At 40.1% G+C, this 21,038-nt stretch overlaps 1 protein-coding gene across 1 annotated transcript; it reads left to right on the top strand.

Moving 5' to 3' along the window:
* Positions 1-30: 30 nt before the first annotated feature.
* DHFR (dihydrofolate reductase) lies at positions 31-20,724 on the top strand. The gene is made up of 6 exons (XM_066273681.1): positions 31-210; positions 503-552; positions 2,793-2,898; positions 10,196-10,322; positions 12,812-12,927; positions 19,317-20,724. Exons 1-6 carry the CDS (start codon positions 125-127, stop codon positions 19,393-19,395), a joined length of 564 nt encoding a protein of 187 aa, XP_066129778.1. The 5' UTR covers positions 31-124; the 3' UTR covers positions 19,396-20,724.
* The last annotated feature ends 314 nt before the right edge of the window (positions 20,725-21,038 follow it).

The following is a 21,038-nucleotide window of genomic DNA, read 5'->3' as shown; positions in this document are numbered from 1 at the left end:
GGCGGGGGCGGGGCTCTCGCACTCACCAATGGAATCGAGTAGGCGGGGTGCCACGCTTTGGCGCCAAGCTCAGCGATGAGTTCCGGGGTGGCGGACGAGCTTCCAGGTGCTTAGTGTCTCCGGAATGGTTCCTTCGCTGAACTGCATCGTCGCTGTGTCCCAGAACATGGGCATTGGCAAGAACGGAGACCTGCCTTGGCCCCCGCTCAGGTACCTGCGGGGCTGGGACGGGTTGGTGTGCGGGGACCGAGGCTGGCGCAAGCTGCCCTGGATCGAGGCACCGCGACCCGAGGGCACTGGGGTTGGACTTTCGACCTAAGCTGCCAGGAGCTGGGCCTGTTCGTTCTTCCGCTTCGGGACCTGGGAGGCCAAGTTACTACTGATCTCCGTCCCGCTCCTGCAGACCCGCAGGCATTGTCCCCGCGCACCGCGTGTCAGGTGCGGTAGAGCTTGAGCCCACGGGGAAGTGTTCTGAGTAACGCTGTGTCTCTCTAACCTGTAGGAATGAATTCAAGTATTTCCAAAGAATGACCACAACCTCTTCAGCAGAAGGTAATGGGGATTTTTGAGTGATTGAGTGTCCCGAAGGCTCTTGCTTGAGTAAGCTTACCAGTGCAAATTTTACTTAAATGTAGTTTTCCATGGTAAACAGGGTCCGGCTATCTTACCATTGATCTATATGCAGTTCCCAGTGGATACTAAACTTTTTTTTTTTTTAACGTTCTTTGAAATTGTATGGAGGTGCGCGTACAGAATTAAGGTACTGGGCAGAATTGGCAGCTAAGTATAGGCTGGCTCTGGAAACGATAAGGCCTGAATGGCAACGGAGAGAATAAAAGTCCAAAGAAAGGTTCGAAGATAGGTAATCAATTTGGAGAACAAGAAGTTAAAGGTGATGCCAGGAAAGCATCAAGGATGAACTCTCAGGACTTCAGTTTATAAAGTACTGCAGTCCATGGGTTACATAGAGACACCAGGCAGGTTACAGAAGAAATTTGAGTTTATTAATTAGCCCGCTAGCTAACTACATGGGGCACGGTCCCAAATCATGTAGACTCTCTTACAGTTCTGAACCTTCTTTTATACAAAATCAAGTACTGGTTGGGGTGGGTAAGGAGGGAGCATGGTACAATAGTCAATTACTAACAGGCTTACAACATCTATCATAGGATCTATTAAAAGGAAAAAGCATTCTTACACATCAAGACCACAAGATAACACAGTAGTGATAATTATTTTACATACCCAGCAAAGAGATTCCCAAATCTTCTCGTGTCTACCCCCATCCCTGTTGCTACAAAATGTTTAGCTTAGGATAAGGAGAGAAGCTAAATGAAATTACCTTTGCTAAAAGTGTTGAGGCTAGTTTATTAGTCCCTGCTTGCTTTAATTTACAAGTTTTATACATATAAAGAATTTCAAAAGGATGATTATTAGAAAGCATATAAAATGTTACAGCGCCCTGGCCGGTTGGCTCAGTGGTAGAGCGTCGGCCTAGCCTGCGGAGGACCCGGGTTCGATTCCCGGCCAGGGCACACAAGAGAAGCGCCCATTTGCTTCTCCGCCCCTCCACCGCGCTTTCCTCTCTGTCTCTCTCTCTTCCCCTCCACAGCCAAGGCTCCATTGGAGCAAAGATGGCCCGGGCGCTGGGGATGGCTCTGTGGCCTCTGCCCCAGGCGCTAGAGTGGCTCTGGTCGCAACATGGCGACGCCCAGGATGGGCAGAGCATCGCCCCCTGGTGGACAGAGTGTCGCCCCTGGTGGGCGTGCCGGGTGGATCCCGGTCGGGCGCATGCAGGGGTCTGCCTGACTGTCTCTCCCTGTTTCCAGCTTCAGAAAAATGGGAAAAAAATAAAATAAATAAAATAAAATAAAATGTTACAGAATGCAGGTTTTTCAAGCAAGGGAAGAGGGCTCGTGATCCCTTTGTCTAGTATACCTCACTCAGGACTCCAGGAGGGGAGGAAGAGTTAGAATCTATGTAGGAATTTTAATAAAGGTATGTAAACATTGTCTCCTAAAGGATCTTAGGATGGGGAAGAGGAAATTTTCAGATAAGTTTTATCTTCTTTGTTGTCTAGCAAATAGTGGCCTCAGTCCTTCCAGAGAACCATAATTAGTTACTAACTTTTGCCCCTTTAATCTCTCTTCTGGGTGTTTTTTTTCTTTTCAGAGAGGAAGGGGAAGAGGGCCTGACTCTTCCTTATAAAATACTAATGTTAACAATTTTTGCAATTCTTTGGCACCTTATTACAGTAGGAGCCTGGATGATAAATTTACGACTACTTTTTAGATGTCAAACATTGTTCCAAGTCCCCACAAGAGAGGGGACAACAGCATAAGGCAAAAGTAGGTTTACAGTTTATTCTTGAATTATTGTTTTAGATTGTTTTTCCATACAAACAACTGTAAACCTCCTTTTGCACCACCTTGTATGTTATTTCTTTCTATAGCTAAGGATAAGGCACAGATTAACATGACTTGCTTAGTAAATAACGATACATTCAACTTGAGCGCTTTGACTCAGGATCTTTGCTTTTCACTACTATATTATACATGACTGCAGTTAATTAAAACTATTATTGCATATAAGTTGGATGAAGCCAAGAGAAAAAATAATTAACTATATTTGGGTAATCGATCATAAGTGGGAAATTTTGGTAAAGCCATTAAAATTTTTAATTTTTTTAAAGGACATCCATTTGATGTCAATTTGATAATTATATATGCATACAAATATATAAATATATATATATTCACAAATATATCTATTCTTCCCATGTGACTTTATAGGTAAACAGAACTTGGTGATTATGGGTCGGAAGACCTGGTTCTCTATTCCCGAGAAGAGTCGACCTTTAAAGGACAGGATTAATTTAGTTCTCAGTAGAGAACTCAAGTGAGTATTGTACTGTGACATGAATTTTCCACAAGAAAATTATGCCCCGTTTCTTATGTTGGATGTCAGCATATGGCAAAATAAAATACTATGCATGCAGCTATTGATGAAGCTGCTTAATATCACATAAGTGATGGTAGAAAATGAATAGCAATTATTTATGCCACATGACAATAACTTATTCTGCTACTTAAGTGAGTGATTTCATCACCTTAAAAGGTTACATTAAATCTCACTATAGTGACAATTGCAGGTTTCCTTGAATCAGTATTCAATTCAATTCAGTAGGGTCAAAGATCAGTTATATGGACCTGTGGTGGCGCAGTGGATAACGCGTCGACCTGGAAATGCTGAGGTCGCCGGTTCGAAACCCTGGGCTTGCCTGGTCAAGGCACATATGGGAGTTGATGCTTCCAGCTCCTCCCCCCTTCTCTCTCTTCTCTCTCTCTCCCTCTCTCTCTCCTCTCTAAAAATGAATAAAGAAAAAAAATATCAGTTATATGATGTAAATTAATAACTTCCCAATTGCACATAAAATCAAAATACTTATGTTTTGAGACTTGCCAAAATTAGATTGCTATCATATCTCTGGTCCCAACCCTAAATGCTTAAGTAAATTCTAAGATGGACAAAAAACTGGTCATAATCTTTTACCCTATTATTCCTAGTTTACTACAACACTCTAATAGTATTTTGTACTTCTGTTCTTTACTCTGTCTGCAGATAAAAAGTTTCACAGTACTGAAATGATCCTACAGCTCCTAGGAGAAGAGTGTATGTCCAGTTGGCCTCTGCTAGGGATGTTTCCATCCTCCAAGCTAACATAATTCCTGGTGCCTAGAAATGAACTGGGAGGAGGGTGGAAGGGAGAGGAAAGAGGTGGAGTTAATAGCATTAAAACCACCCATGAAGTCAACTTAAGTGCTTTTACCTTCACCATAGTTTCTATGTACTCGACATGTGACATACTGATTTCTATATTTTTTGTTTACATCAGTCCTAACTCACTAAAATAATTTTCTGAACCTCACAGGTCTGTTTGGGGGGTGGTTGGCTTGAATTAGACGTTAAGGAGAAGTGTGGGATTAGCATGGTAATTGTTTCTTAGACTGCTAATGTTATAAAAAAAAAACCATGATCATGAAAAATATCTTACAAGGAATGGATTACACAATTGTGAGGACTGGCTTGGCAAGTCCGAAATTTGTAGGGCAGGTCATCAGAAAGAGGGGCTGGAACTCAAGGGCTGAAGCTGATGTCTGCAGGTGAAATTTCTTCAGGGAAGCCTCATCTGTTTTTGAGGCCTTTCAACTGATGTAATCTGGCCCACCAGATTAAAGTCATCCGGTTATCAACTTTAATCATAATAAACCACCTTCACAGCAATACCTCAATTAGTGTCTGCATAACTGAGGACTATAGCCTAGCCAAGTGAACACATCAAACATAATATAGGAAGGAAAAAACATTACACAACTATAGGCTAAAAGGATTCAGGCTTTATAGATTTTCCCCAGATCCCTCCTGGAATAGTATAGATCCGTGATGGCGAACCTTTTTATAAAAATCACCCACTTTTGCAGTTTTTGTAGAAAGGTTCACCATCAGGGGTATAAGGTGGAAGTCTGGAGGAAAATGTAGCAGAATATTTGCATTGATTGTCTTTGGGTGATAGGGAATATGTTGATATGCATCTTGCCTTCTGCCTCAATCTTTATACTGTTCTATTTCTCCTGGTTGCTAAGATATTCTGATTATCACATTATTTGGTGGAATCCAAATTCAGACTGTATTGCCATTTCCAGAAACTCTTTAATAACAATCTTGAGTACTACTCAAGTTTATGGCTAGCTTGAGCTAAAGCAGACATAAAGAAGTCTCGGTGGGAGAGATACTCAGTTGAGCCAGCAAATCCCCTCAAATGATGAGTCCAATTTCTTCTTTATGACCTTTCTGTGAAGTATTGTAATTCAGTTTGGTTGATAATTATATATTTGTATGTAACATTTGTTGGTGTAATTCACTTTTTATTTATAAATAGAGAGAAAATTTAGTATCTTTATTATCAATCATGCCAAGGAAATAGGGTTATCAGGGGGAAACTTTAGAGTTTATTTTTTAGCCTTCCTCTGCTTCCCTGATCAGTAGCTGGTCAGTTCCACACAGAGCCTGAGCACCTGCTGTGTACCAGGCACTGCTAGGTCCTGAAAAAAAGGGAAGAGACTTACACATGTAAATCACTGTTGCTTCTTCTGCAAATCTTCAGAGACAATCTTTCACTACCACCCTCTCCTCATGTGAGAAGAAACTGAGTCCTCAAGATAATCCCAAAATTTTCTGCCCCATACAAGTTATCTTGGGTAACTATTTCCTTAATAAATTATAGGAGAAAATGGTTTCCCATGGCTTTCTAGACTATCAAGTTGTAGCTTGAAAAGAAATGCTATAGTGCTCACTTCAGCAGCACATATACTAAAGAAAGAAATGCTATATAGCCAGGTTTACAATACAGATTGGCACTTTCTCAAAAGGTTAAACAGCAATTCTACTCTTTGGTATATACCCAAGAGAAATGAAAACATCGGACCACACAAAAACTTGTACACAAATGTTTATAGCAGCGTCGTTCATAACATCCAAAAATTGGAGGCATCCCACATGTTTGTCAGCTGCCGAACAAAGTGTGCTATACCATACAACAGAATATTTATTCCATAATAAAAGGGAATGAAGTACCAATATATGCTACAACATAGATGAGCTTGGAAAACTACGCTAAGTCTGACTTATGGTGGCACAGGTCGCCAGATTGAAACCCCAGGCTTGTCTGGTCAAGGCACATAGGGGAGTGGATGATTCCTGCTCCGCCCCCTTCTCTCCCTCTCCCCTCTCTCCTCTCTCCTCTCTCTAAAATGAATAAATAAAAAGAAATCCAAAAAAATAAAAGAGAAAACAGTATGCTAATTGAAAAAAGCCAGACACATCACCTGATTCCATTTATATGAAATGTCACAATAGGCAAATCCGCAGAGACAGGTGGGAGTGGGGGATAACAGAATGGGCGCAAGGGTTCGGGGTGATGGCTGTATTCCAAAAGTAGATGGTAATGATAGTTGCACAGTTGTACATATTCCAAGGGCAAATTGTATAGTATGTGATTTCTATATCTTTTTAAGGTTTTGAAACCAAAAATTAAATTAAGGAACTAGTGCAATGCTGTAGCTTTCCAGCATCTTCAGAAAACCCAAAATTTCCTCCATGAAATAAGATGTTATAAATTGTCCTCACCCCAGAAATTACCTAACACTTCATGGTGTAATAACTTCTGTGGTCTCATTATCATATTTCCCCTGTGTTTAAAATGTCCTTGTCTCGGCCTGACCTGTGGTGGCACAGTGGATAAAGCGTCGACCTGGAAATGCTGAGGTCGCCGGTTCGAAACCCTGGGCTTGCCTGGTCAAGGCGCATGTGGGAGTTGATGCTTCCAGCTCCTCCCCCTTCTCTCTGTTTCTCTCTCTCCCTCTCTCTCTCTCCCCTCTAAAAATGAATAAATAAAATTAATTTTAAAAATTAAAAAGGCCCTGGCCAGTTGGCTCAGTGGTAGAGCGTCGGCCTGGCATGCAGAGGTCCCGGGTTCGATTCCCAGCCAGGGCACACAGGAGAAGCGCCCATCTGCTTCTCCAACCCTCCCCCTCTCCTTCCTCTCTGTCTCTCTCTTCCCCTTCTGCAGCGAGGCTCCATTAGAGCAAAGATGGCCCGGGCACTGGGGATGGCTCCTTGGCCTCTGCCCCAGGCGCTAGAATGGCTCTGGTCACAGCAAAGCGACGCCCTGGAGGGCAGAGCATCACCCCCTGGTGGGCGTGCCAGGTGGATCCCGGTCGGGCACATGCGGGAGTCTGTCTGACTGTCTCTCCCCGTTTCCAGCTTCAGAAAAATACAAAAATAAAAATAAAAAAAATTAAAAAATGTCCTTGTCTCAAAGCCACAGTCCCCATCCCACCACCCAAGGCTTGGTTACAGCCCTGGCTTCTGCTCTGGCTCCTGTCAGCTTTGGCTTTAGGCTACTAAATGGGGTTAATGATGTTTTAGGATGATTTTGGCGGTTGATTGAATTTTATGGTATAAATTTCTGGTGCACAGAAGGCACCCTACAGATACCAGGTCCTACTCCCCCAAATACTTCAGCCAAATACTGAAGTTCCCTCACTACTTACGCAAACATTACCTTACTTTTAGCTTCTAAGAAAATGTTAATATTAATGAGAGCACTGTGAATGAATTCATGATGTCATCATTTTCTCCTTAACAAATCACTTTGTTCTTCTTTCCCTCAATCTTCAGACAAAACCCATTCCATCGAAATCAGTCCTCTATCTCCGATCCCACTGCTTTATTCTCAGTTTCATTTTTTTTTTTATTTATTCATTTTTAGAGAGGAGAGAGAGAGGGAGAGACAGAGACAGAGAGAGAGAAGGGGGGGAGGAGCTGGAAGCATCATCTCCCATATGTGCCTTGACCAGGCAAGCCCAGGGTTTCGAACCGGCGACCTCAGCATTTCCAGGTCGACGCTTTATCCACTGCGCCACCACAGGTCAGGCCTCAGTTTCATTTTTTTCTGTCTCTGGGACCTTGCTCTGTTTCAAATCTTACCACAGATTATTTTTCTATTTCAAATCTTACCACAGATTATTTTTCTTCTATCCTTAATTTCCTTGGAGCCTGTTTTTTGTTCGTTTTTGTCTCTTTTTTTTTTTTTCTTTTTAGTAAGAGAGGGACAGACAGGAAGGGAGATGAGAAGCATCAATTCTTCATTGCGGCACCTTAGGTATTCATTGATTGCTTTCTCACATGTGCCTTGACTCAGGGGCTCCAGCTGAGCCAATGACCCTTTGCTCAAGCCGGGGACCTCACAGTCTTCTGCGTCCTAGGCTGACGCTCTATCCACCACACCACCGCCTAGTCAGGCTCCTTAGAGCTTTCTTGTATTAAATAAGCTTAATAACTTTAGTATAAGCCTCAATAATATCTGTCACTTCTGTGTTTTGCACGTTTTTCTCCTTCAGGACTCGGCTAAGGGATCCTACTCCAAGGAGTCTTCACCTCAGCACCCTGCCTAAATGCTGCAACACCTCTTTCCCATCTAGCATCCTCCACACGTCTCTACTACATGGTTTTTTTACTTCTTGTTCTTTTCACATTTCTGTGTCTGCCACTGCCATCTTTTGGAACTGAATGCCCCTTTCTTTGAAGTCCACACCAACCTTTTTACCACCTTGTAAGTCATTTTGCTGTGATTCTAGGATACCTCTTCCAGTTTTCATGTGTTCCCAAATCACCATTTTCCATTCTGCCCTATCTCCTGTCATCAGTCCTGACTTTAGTCCTGACTTTAGTCACACCCTCAGTGACTAAAACCACCTGATTCTGTGTCAGTTATTTTAGACATTGTTCATTAACTAGTCTATCTTCTCCCCCAGCTCCCAATCTGTTTCTTCTGGATTCAGTCCTCCCTAGTCCAACCCAGTCACTGCAGCTGCCCTGGTTTCTTTGAGGGTCGCCTGGCTCATTTAACCTCACCCTGGCCTCCCCATCTTTTACCAGCCTTAGTCAAAGTATATAGTCTTTGTGCTATCTTAACTCCGTTAGAGATGACAAAGAGAGAAGTACAATGTATATCAAGGAGGTGAGGGAGGAAACAGCCAAAAGACTGAAGCCAATTCTGCATACCTTTCATTTATAAAGGGAATTGTAATCCTCCGTGCCCCCAAAAAAAACAGTTGTGGAGCTTGAAAGAGACAGCTACTAAATGAACACCCTGAAATGAATTATTAGCTTTTCCTTTTTTGGATTTTTAATTACAAAAGTAATAACATGCTCCTTTTTTAAAATTTTTTTTTAATTCATTTTAGAGAGGAGAGACAGAGAGAAGGAGGGAGGAGCTGGAAGCATCAACTCCCATATGTGCCTTGACCAGGCAAGCCCAGGGTTTCGAACTGGCGACCTCAGCATTTCCAGGTCAATACTTTATTCACTGCGGCACCATAGGTCAGGCAACATGCTCCTTTTTTAATACTTTATCCCAGGGGTCCCCAAACTTTTTACACAGGGGGCCAGTTTACTGTCCCTCAGACCGTTGGAGGGCCGGACTATAAAAAAAACTATGAACAAATCCCTACGCACACTGCACATATCTTATTTTAAAGTAAAAAAAAAATGGGAACAAATACAATATTTAAAATAAAGAACAAGTAAATTTAAATCAACAAACTGACCAGTATTTCAATGGGAACTATGGGCCTGCTTTTGGCTAATGAGATGGTCAATGTCCGGTTCCATATTTGTCACTGCTAGCCGTAACAGGTGATATGACGTGCTTCCGGATGCATACGTGAGCAATGCTGCGCTTTGTGGCGCCGCCACATACAGTACTCCCGGAGCACAGGATGAGGATGGATCCTGTGCTGCTCTCACTGACCACCAGTGAAAGAGGTGCCCCTATCGGAGGTGCAGCGGGGGCCGGATAAATGGCCTCAGGGGGCCACATGTGGCCCGTGGGCCGTAGTTTGGGGACCCCTGCTTTATCCATTTCTATATTTGAAACATGAAATTCCTTTCCTCACTCACCACATATTAACATTGAATATCTTTTCAAACTAGTCATTCAAGCATATTTTCCAACATTGTATTATGAAACTTTCAAATGTAAAAAACTTTACAGTAAATACTTGTATACCCACCACACAGATTCTGCCATTAACATTTTACTAGGCTTGTTTTATCATCCATCCATCTTATTCTTTTTATGCATTTCAAAGTAAGTTGCAGGCATTAATATGTTTTCTCCTAAATATTTAAGTATATACATTGTTAACTAGAGTTCAGTATTTCTTTGCAGTTTTTTCCTTTTGGAGAAATATTACATACAATGAAATATACAAGTGTTAAGTATGCATTTGCTAAGTATATAGAACATTACCATAACCCTCAGAAAGTTTCCTTTGGCCCTTTGCTAGTGCACCTTCACTCCATCCCTCCAGACACAACTACTGTTCTGACATTTTCCCAGTAAATATCTCGAGATATCATCAGAGTACTTTTATTTGATTCATTGTGGTACCATATACAAATGTGGGTTAAATTATTGGTCATAGGCCATACTGATGTTACAGTTTTTCCTGTTGAAAGGATTCATATTTATGATGATAATAGTTTATAATTATTGATTTCAATACAGATTATTTGACTAATGTGAATGGCTTACATAAAAATTATATGTAATTCTTTCTCTTAACCTCAGGGAACTTCCAAAAGGAGCTCATTTTCTTGCCAGAAGTCTGGACGATGCTCTGAAACTTATTGAGGAATCAGAATTAACAAATAAAGTGGACATGGTTTGGATAGTGGGAGGCAGTTCTGTTTACAAGGTGAGTAAAGTTATCTGTAAACTCGGAGGTGCGCTCCTCTACTTTCTCTGAGCTTCCCTGCCATCTGCACCTTTTAAGTCATGAGCGAAGGAAGCACATTATTCCTACTGGATGTTAGACTTACTGTTAATTTGAATTCTTTGGTTTTTTGTTTTGTTTTGTTTTTTTGTTGTTTTTTTTCTCTTTTCTCTCTTTTTTTCTTCTTGAATTATTTGTTTTTTGATAGTTCATGCAAACTAAATAATTATGTAAAAATAAGTTTTAACTCTACCATTTTATTTCCAATTCAAAATAGTTGATGTTTTCAATTTAAAAACATCCTACTCCTTCCCTTAGAATCATATTTGGACTGCACTGTTTTCCTTTCCCAGTGTGCTCTGCTACACTGAGTCATCCCCTTGTCTTCCAGGAGTGATAACCCTCTCACTGAGAAAGTGGTGGGGCTCTCTAGTGGTGTACACTAACCAGATGTGTGTGAATTGGCTAAAGCAGAAAACTTTGCCTCAACAAGAGGGTGTGGGGAAAGTATTGTATTATTTTATAGCATAAAGGAAAACAGTAGGTAAAAGAAAATATTCCTTATTTTTGACACCAAATGACTTCCAGCTTTCAAACACTTTGAGGATAATAAAAGGAATTTCCTTATTCTTCCAAAATCCTCATGAAAGATAAACATTTATGGGGAGGAAAAAATATCAGCCCCTACCATTTAGGGGCTTGTGGTAACATCTGTACACTAAAATTACTTGAGAAAGAAGAAATATACCAGTCTTAGGTGGAATTACAAAAATTATATATTTTAAATTCCTGTTTCTTTAACCTTTTAAACAATATAAATACTTAAAGTTAAATTCATTTACATAATTGGATATATCTATAGGTTGTAAATAATAAGTGGACCTCCAGGTTATGATTTTGTATTATCCACCTACTTCACATCACAATAGCTTGTAGAACTTTTAGGCTTCTCTCCTCATGGGCCAGACAGGGCTTCCCAGCCTGTTTTTGTAAATACAGTTTCACTGCGACACAGCCACAGCCATGGTTTCGTATTGTCTGTGGCTGCTTTTGTCTAAAAGTTTAGAGAAACCATATGGCCCACAAAGCCTAAAATATTTACTGTCTGACCCTTTACAGAAAAGATTTGCAACACAGCATTAACTTTGATGCAGACTTTCAGATGCTGCTGTGGTTCTATTCGTTTTTCCTAATTGTTAGTGCAGCAAGAATTGGTAGAATATTTTTATGTATGGGGCAAGAGAATAAATGATGTAATACTATAAGCTGTAATATTGGAAATAAAAAGTAAAATTTGTTCTATGCCCTTTATTTGGAATTTTAAAGCTAACAAACACTTGAAATTATATGTATGCATGTGTGTGGGTTTTTTTCTTTTTCAATCAAGAGTTATTGCTTTCTTGGAGCTGCAGCTAGGGCTTATGTTTTTTTATCAGTTTTATAGGCAATAGTTAGAAAAGTCATCAACCATATGAGGCCAGGTACAATCATTAGCAACAAGAAGCAGAATAAATTATCTGCTAGCATTGTAACTAACTCCTGGGAAATGGAAGCATTATTAAATTTTGTGTAAATGTACTTAAGTATGCCCATAAGGTTTTCATTAGTCAAAATGTCATAAAATTATACTATCTTATGTATGGACATATACATATGTAAAGTTTTCTATAGCCAGTTACTAGATAATTCAGGGTTTTTTTTTCCCTAAGGTTTTATTTATTGATTCTAGAGAGAAGAGAGAGAAAGAGAAAGGTGGAAGCAGGTGATTGACTTGATTTATTTCAGCCCTAGCTGAGACGAGACCAGCCGTGCATCCTTCGACTTAACAGAAGGAGAATCAGATCTGGTGTCTGGCGTCAACACTGAGCATGCAGGAGGCCCATGTGCACTATTTCTCCTAGCACAGTACGCCAATGTCATCGTAACAAACATTCTTACACACTCCTCTTTCTAGGGGCATACCACAACCCCTAATACCAGAACTTTAAGCAGGAAGCATCAACTCATAGTGCTTCTCCTATGAGCTTTGAGCAGGCAAGCCCTAGGCCTTGAACAGGCCATCTGAGCATTCCAGGTCGAACCTTCATCCACTGTGCCACCACAAGTCAGGCTGGATAATTCAGGGTTCTTAATTCCTAAGCAACCACCAAATAAAAAAGATAAAACTGAATGTTTAAATTAAAAAAGAGTTCATGTAAGTAAACTAGAGGCCAGAACATATTTTAACTCACTCTCAGAGTTCTTGATAATGATTAGTCCTGTTCACAACATCAATAAGTCATACTTTGCCGGGCACCAAAGTAAAGAATAGGATATTTAAATAACATTCTTTAGAGGTGTAACAAGTTATATAGCGTGTCATTAATACCTAGCACAAACTTGACTATATATTTAAACAAAAATCTTGATTTTTCCTTTCTTTTGACATACATAAATAAGAAAACTGATGATGACTTTGTTTTATTTCAAAGGAAGCCATGAACAAGCCAGGCCACCATAGATTATTTGTGACAAGGATCATGCAGGCATTTGAAAGTGACACTTTTTTTCCAGAAATTGATTTGAAGAAATATAAACTTCTCCCAGAGTAAGTAAAATGTTACTAATTAGTCTAAAGCACTTTTGGATTTCCAGCTAAAGAATTATAGGAAAGAATATGTCTCTACAGATTGAATTTGGAGTGCTACTATGTTTTATAGACAAATACTATAGACCTTTTTGGAAGTCTGCTTTAACAGACTTGGGAATGTTTGAGTTTTAATGATTTTACTAAAATCTAGAGTAGTCCTTAGTTCATTCTGTGAGATCTGTGTTTAGCATCAAACACTGACTTGGCGTTGGGGAAAGAGTGTTTACCAAAATAAATGCTGTTCACTCCTCTCTAGGAGACTACATTTTTATGGGGGGGGGGGGGGGTTGGCAAACAACAGGCAAACGTCGGAAGAGTTGCTGTGGAGAATTAAAATCCTTTGATGTGGTACAGACTGTATAGTCTGAAGAGTGGTGTCTACACTGGTGTCTAAGGACAAGCCAGCCCTGCAAAGGGCAGAGAAGAGCATTCCAGGAACCAGATGTAGCCAGTGCAGAGACCCGATGGTGGGAACAAGCTTGGTGTGTTCCCTGAACCTTCGGAGCCACTAAGGGCATTGGGAGCAGCGCGAAGACCCAAAGGGATCAAGCCAAATGCAGGCTTAGAGGGTTCTGAATTGAGTGATGTTGTTCTAGCTGTTTATGGAGGATGTACTTGGGGGGGGGGGGGGGGCGGACAGGAGTGAAGCTCGGAAGCCAGTTAGCTGCAGTAGTTCAGGTGAAAGGTGAAGGGGCTTAGCAGTGGTGGAGAAAGAGGAAGAGGTTACACTTGCTGTTCTATGTAGATTTGATTTTAGCATGGAACTGCCTGGCTTTGAAAACTCATAGCATTTTAGTTTAAAAGCACTTTTCAGCTTTAAGATTAATTATATCAACACTTTTGACTAGTTTTTAACACATTCTTACAAATATTCTCAGTTGGATCCAGTCATTATTCTCTGTGTTTTTGTAAATACCTCCTAAAAAAAAAACATTCAGAGCCAGGTCTGAATAAGTGGATGGCTTTAGAATAATAATTTATAAATAGGTAGTAGTCTTGAATCAAATCAAATGTGTGATCTCTAACTAGCTCTAAATAGCTCAAGTTCAGGCTTTTGCTTATAGTTTCCAAAGAAGACTAGTTAGAAAACTTAGACTTACTGATTTCATATATATTTACATAAAAATATGTGTTTCTTTGCTGTACCTTATATATTTTCTTATACTGCTTAGGTTGCTGATTGTCACATTAGGTGAATATTGATCTCTGTTGTCTCTCCTTTCTTTCTCATTGCTACTAACAAAAGAATAGAGTACTGTGTGAATCAGGAATCAGTTTCATATTAAATACCTTTCCAAGTCCTATTGTTCTCAACGAAACCCCTCTTTCAAAGCTGTGCCCTTTAGGACCCTTGAAAACGTAAACACCATTCTGGCTCTCTGACTCTTAGAAATAAAAATGTTAACTTCTTTAGTGAGAAATGATTCACACATCATAACAATTACCCATGGAAAGTATATAATTCAAAGGTTGTAGTATATTCACAGTTGTGCAACCATCACCACAACCTAAATTCAGAACATTTTTATCACTGCCCCACCAAAAAACAAACCATGTACTCATTAGCATCATTTATTATTCCCCTGCCCTTCTAGCCCTTGGAACCATACATCTATTTTCTTTTTTTTTTTCTTTTTTTTTTTTTTACTTTAATTTTTTTTTTAATTATTATTTTATTTATTCATTTTTAGAGAGGGGGGGAGAGAGAGAGAGAGAGAGAGAGAGAGAGGAGGGAGGAGCAGGAAGCATCAACTCCCATATATGCCTTGACCAGACAAGTGCAGGGTTTTGAACCGGCGACCTCAGTGTTCCCAGGTCGACGCTTTATCCACTGCGCCACCAGAGGTCAGTATTTTCTGTCTCTATAGAGATACCTATGGAATTGGCTAGTTTCACTTAGCATACCATTTTCATGTTCATCCATGTTGTAATATAGGGGTGGGCAAAAGTAGGTTTATCGTTGTATGTGAAACAGTTTATTCTTGTTATTATTTACTGTTTATTGTATTATTTTCCATATGAACAACTATATACTTACTTTTGCCAACCTCTGTATATATCAGTACTTGATTCACAAATTTTCTCCCATTATTTGAATTGTCTTTGTTATATTTATTTTTTTTAATCTACATTTTCTTTCACTTTCTTAATGTTATCATTTGTAGCACAAAGGTTTTTCATTTTGATGTCTGAATTTTCTATTTTTTCTTTGGTCACTTGTCCTTGTGGTACTGTATCTAAGAAACCATTGCCTGCCTGGCCTGTGGTGGCACAGTGGATAAAGTGTCGACCTGGAACACTAAGGTCTCTGGTTCAAAACCCCGGGCTTGCCCAGTCAAGGCACATATTGGAGTTGATGCTTCCTGCTCCTCCCCCTTTACTCTTTCTCTATCTCTTTTCTCTCTAAAATAAATTTTTTATAAAAATAAAAAAAAAAACCCACCATTGCCTAAGCCGAGCTCACAGATTTGCTATGTTTAGTTTTAACTCTGTAAGTCTGGGGTCCATTATAGTTTATGTATAGTGTAAGGAACAGATCTAAGTAGGTCAACTTTCATGAAGTAGAGAAAAAGGAATCCTGAAGACAAAGAGAATATACTTCTCCCTGGAGGTCTGTAACATTGCTCAATTCTTAAGCTGTTTTCTCTCCAAATAGCTGTGCATCGGGGAACTTTGAGTTGTTCCCTGCTGTCCAGAAATGAACTCGGATCCTTCTCTGCCTCCTCTCTCTTCCCCACAGCTACCACTTAGCTTAACCCCGTCATCCGCATCAGTAGGCCTCCTGTGCTTTCCTAGGTTTCAGTTCAAACACGTCTTTTATTAACACCATACTTTCTGGTAATAAAAGCACTAGTATAATGAAATAAAGATGAAAGAGGACTATTGTGAAGAATGAAGAGAAGAAATTTAGACCGCAGATGAAGCCACAAATGGTGGAAACCCAAAAGCAGAAGTTAATTTTAACAAAGTAACATGGTTTTACTTTGTGCCTGCCTGCCCACCTCCACCACCATTACCACTGTGGGCGATTGTACATTCTTTTGACAGCACCATGCTGGCCTGTTCTCTAAAGTTCTGCCCTCTTTCATCTCTCCTGGAAGAAACCTTCCTCTCTCAGACTAGTTCACACTAGGCTCCAACAAAACCAGCAGTCCCAGATATTTTATGCCAATAGTTTTCTGTTTAATGAATCCCAAAGAGGTTTCTTTCTCTAGTTATTCACTTTTCGTGTAATCATGCAAAGAAAATAAATTCTAGAAATGGGCTTTTTTTTTTTTTAAAGATTTTGTTTATTGCTTTTAGAAAGAGGAGAGAAAAGCGGGGGCAGGGCAGGTGCAGCGGGACACATCAGCTGGTAGTACTTGCTTCTCAGGTGCCTTCACCTAGCAAGCCTGGGTTTCAAACCCGCGACCTCAGCACTCCAGGTCAACACTTGATCAACTGCACCAGCACAGGTCAGGCAGAGCAGGCCTTTGCGGCAGTAGTTGGCTCCAGAGCTGGGACCTTATCAGTGGGCTACTTGAAGTATGTTTTAGATGGGCTGATGTTTCCTCTTCAGTTCTCATTACTTCCTGACTGTCCAGCAGGACCCTCATTTGTCTACTCATTTGTACATCTGGGCTGATGTTTCCTCTTCAGTTCTCATTACTTCCTGACTGTCCAGCAGGACCCTCATTTGTCTACTCATTTGTACATCTCTCTCCTTCTGAGCTAATGGTTCCTAGAGAGTCTTCATTTTATTTTAGCTATGCTTTGTCTCTTATCAGTAATTGTTTCAAGAACTGTATTTACTTCTTCATTAGACTTTCTATCACCTCAGGATTATTCTCATGATACTTTGTCAATTCAGATCTTAATGTTTCTTTTATTCATTGACTTCTGAAATGCTTGAAGATTCTTAAGGGGAGTCTCTATCTGGGTGGTTCATAACAAGTAAGTTTTTCCTTCAAATCTATTAGACTTAAATTCAAACGTGGCTCTTAGGCAATTTGCTCTTCAAAAAAATTGGAATTGTGATTATGTGATCATGAAAACAGACTGAATAAATGAATATTGTAGAAAGTAAAATTAATCTTAAACATAATTAAATTTTAGTTTTACAGAGATTGCAATTAATACCATGACTAGTGACCATATCCAGTAGTAATTTTTAAGTTATTATTTATTGTTTAAGATACAATATAACTTTGATACTTTGCTTTTATCTTATTAACTGACGGTCTTGATAGTCTTGAGAATTTTACACACAAAAAGATGTACATGTTGCTTTTGGGAACTTATTCCAAATATATTAAAATCATGGGTTATTTCTGTCCAGTGGCTTGCAGCACCAAGGTCACAGGCTCAATCTCAGGGCCACTGGTTCAAGCCCCAGTCAGGGCACATATGAGAAGCAGTTCATGGGTACAGAACTAAGTGGAATGAGTTGATGCTTCTCTCTCTCTCTCTCTCTCTCTCTCTCTGTCTGTCTCTCCTCCCACTTCCCTCTTCTTCTTCTTTCTCTCCCTTCCTGTCTCTCAAATTTATGGTTAAAAGTTGTTCTACTAAAGTAATTTCTATACTGCTACTAAAACAAACACTCAGAAAATGGTTAGTAAATAGAAATATAGCTTCTTCCTCTGAAATATAAATTATTCAAGAAAAAATACCCTTTTCCTTGCACATTATGCTATTATTTCATATATGTAATTTTTTACAGAATATTATAATTAGTCAAAAAATAATATCTCTTATTACTCAATATTGTGTTGATGTCATAAGAGATTTCAATTTTATATTGTATTACCCCTGCCTACAAGGGGAACATTTGTAGAGCATATTAATGTATGTGCTCATAGTGCTAACTTCTTTATAAGGATGAAGACTTTACTGATAGGTGTCATACAGCAGAACTAGAGTCTAATAGGAGTTCTGTTAGCAGGTGTTTCTGGCCCCCACCTGGACATGGTGGGGTGCAGCCCACACAGTATTGGGGAAGTGCACCAAGATGTGGGTCAGATCGGGCTTCAGTAAAAGACCTGGGTTTTGTTTTTCTGTTGGTGATTGAGTTTTTTTCAGTAAAAAAACACTTGTATTGTAAAGACACAACATCATATCTACTTTCAACAAATTTTACAGTCTATAATACAGTATTGTTAACTATAGGTACAATGTTGCACGATTTCTAGAGCTTAATCATCTAGAACTGAAACTTTCTACTCTTGGTACATCAACTCGGTTTCCCCTTTCCCCCAACCCCTGTCAGCCATCCTTCTGCTGTTTCTGACTTTGACTATTTTAGATTCCTCATATAAGTAGAACCATGCGGTATTTGTCCTTCTATGACTGGCTTATTTCACTTAGCATGATGTCTCCAAATTCATCCATGTTGCATACTATAGGATTTCTTTTCTTTTTTAAGGCTGAATAATATCCCATGCAGGGCACATAACTTCAGTTCTACTGTAAAAAGCTAAAGGTTGCATTTTGTTTTTCTTTTGCTCACACAAGAAATTTGATACCAAGTGAAAGACTTGAAGAATATTCTCAAGAAATGTTGCATTATCTAGGTCAGTGGTCCCCAACCCCCGAGCCATGGACCAGTACCAGTCCATGGACTGTTTGGTACCAGTCTGAGGGAGAAAGAATAAATAACTTCCATTATTTCCATTTTATTTATATTTAAGTCTGAACGATGTTTTATTTTTTTTAAATGACCAGATTCACTGTTACATCCGTCTAAGACTCACTCTTTTTTTTTTTTTTTTTTTTAATTTATTCATTTTTTTAGAGAGGAGAGGGAAAGACAGAGGGAGAGAGAGAGAGGAGAGACAGAAAGAAAGAAGGGGGGGAGGAGCTGGAAGCATCAACTCCCATATGTGCCTTGACCAGGCAAGCCCAGGGTTTCGAACCGGCAACCTCAGCATTTCCAAGTCGACGCTTTATCCACTGCGCCACCACAGGTCAGGCCTAAGACTCACTCTTGACGCTTGTCTCTGTCACGTGATACATTTATCCATCCCACCCTTAAGGCTGGTCCGTGAAAATATTTTCTGACATTAAACTGGTCCGTGGCCCAAAAAAGGTTGGGGACCACTGATCTAGGTGATTGAATGGGAAAATAAAAGAAACTGCTAGCAGCAGTTAGCGTTGGGGAAAAGAATTCGACATAAGAAGGAAAGAGAGAGGAGAAATAACACTTTGTTTTCTAACTTTATATACAATTTGAAATTTGTGTTTCATTTGCATATGTTGTGTATTTGCATCATCGCCCAACTTAACAGTGACTTATATGTTTTGGATGCGAGTCAGGGATGCTTTCTTTTTAATTGATACATTATTTGGTTACATATGTATTTCTTTTACAGATACCCGGGGGTTCCTTCTGATGTCCAGGAGGAGAAAGGCATTAAGTACAAATTTGAAGTATATGAAAAGAAGGAGTAATGTGAAGACATTTTCTGGTTCATTTCAAGTTGTTTCCCATCCCACCAATTAGGTATTTAAGATTAGGGGGAAAAAAGCCTGACCTGTGGAAGCGCAGTGGATAAAGCATCAACCTGGAATGCTGAGGTCGCAGGTTCAAAGCCCTGGGCTTGCCTGGTCAAGGCACATGTGGGAGTTGATGCTTCCTACTGCTCTCCACTTTCCCTCTCTCTCTCTCCCTCTCTCTCTTTCTCCCCCTTTCTCTAAAATGAATAAATAAAATCTTTAAAAAATAAAAGATTAGAAAAAAAAGAAAGAAAAGAGACTTCTGTTCATTCTACATCTATGGATAATTATTTCAACCAATGTATTTTTATTAATTAGTTTTAATCTTAAATAGATTGGTTAAGATTAATCTTAACTGCTGTGTATCAGATGCCATTTGTGAAACATTTCTTTTTTTTTTTTTTCTGTACTTTTCTGAAGCCGGAAACGGGGAGAGACAGTCAGACATACTCCGCATGCACCCCACCGGGATCCACCCGGCACGCCCACCAGGGGGCGATGCTCTGCCCCTCCGAGGCATCACTCTGTCGCGACCGGAGCCACTCTAGCACCTGGGGCAGAGGCTGAGGAGCCATCCCCAGTGCCCGGGCCATCTTTGCTCCAGTGGAGCCTCGGCTGCGGGAGGGGAAGAGAAAGACAGAGAGGAAGGAGAGGGGGAGAGGTGGAGAAGCAGATGGGCGCTTCTCCTGTGTGCCCTGGCCGGGAATCAAACCCGGGACTTCTGCACGCCAGGCCGACACTCTACCACTGAGCCAACCGGCCAGGGCCGAAACATTTCTTGCTATAACTGTCCGAGGGCCAGGATGAGGTCCCCAGCACCTGCCTAGGGTTGGCAACATACTACCCAGATACCACAGGGGAGAGTCCCCTGATAAGAATGAGTTTAAACCCAGACCTGTAGAGAGAGGAACTAGAGAAATTTGTCCATATTTCAGAAAGGGATAATAAACAGAAAAGTCAGAATGCAGATATTAAAAGAAAGATCAAAATAGGGAAAGGACGCTGAATCACTCTGCATATCACAATTCTGAAAAAGTTCTGTTCACTCAAGGAATCAGTAAGTTCAGAATTGCAGTATATCTCAGTGGGATGGTAAAGAGGCAGATAGGAGACTACCTTTTTGATGATGAAAAGAGGTCTAAGACCTGTAAAAACTGTTCTCATATTGGGTGAGATTCCATGGGATGTTGCAAGAATAGGCTGCTCTTTTTTTTTTTTTATAACAAGAGTTCTTTTTTTTTTAATTTTTTTTTTATTCATTTTAGAGAGGAGAGGGAGAGACAGAGGGAGAGAGAGAGAGGAGAGAGAGAGAGAGAGAAGGGGGGAAGAGCTGGAAGTATCAACTCCCATATGTGCCTTGACCAGGCAAGCCCAGAGTTTCGAACCGGTGACCTCAGCATTTCCAGGTCAACGCTTTATCCACTGCGCCACCACAGGTCAGGCAAGAATAGGCTGCTCTTTAAAAAAAAAAAAAAAAAAACAAACTAATAACAAGCATATAACAAATTTAAAGAGAATGGACATTGCTGGAAAACAGGATTAGTAAGTTAGAAAATAAACTTTACATAATTAAAAAATGAAAATTTAACGTGTTTTGC

Source organism: Saccopteryx bilineata, chromosome 4 (genome assembly GCF_036850765.1).
Source record: "Saccopteryx bilineata isolate mSacBil1 chromosome 4, mSacBil1_pri_phased_curated, whole genome shotgun sequence".
In the NCBI taxonomy this organism is placed as follows: domain Eukaryota; kingdom Metazoa; phylum Chordata; class Mammalia; order Chiroptera; family Emballonuridae; genus Saccopteryx; species Saccopteryx bilineata.
Note: the sequence above shows the minus strand (reverse complement) of the source record. Positions and strands in the feature narration are given on the sequence as shown.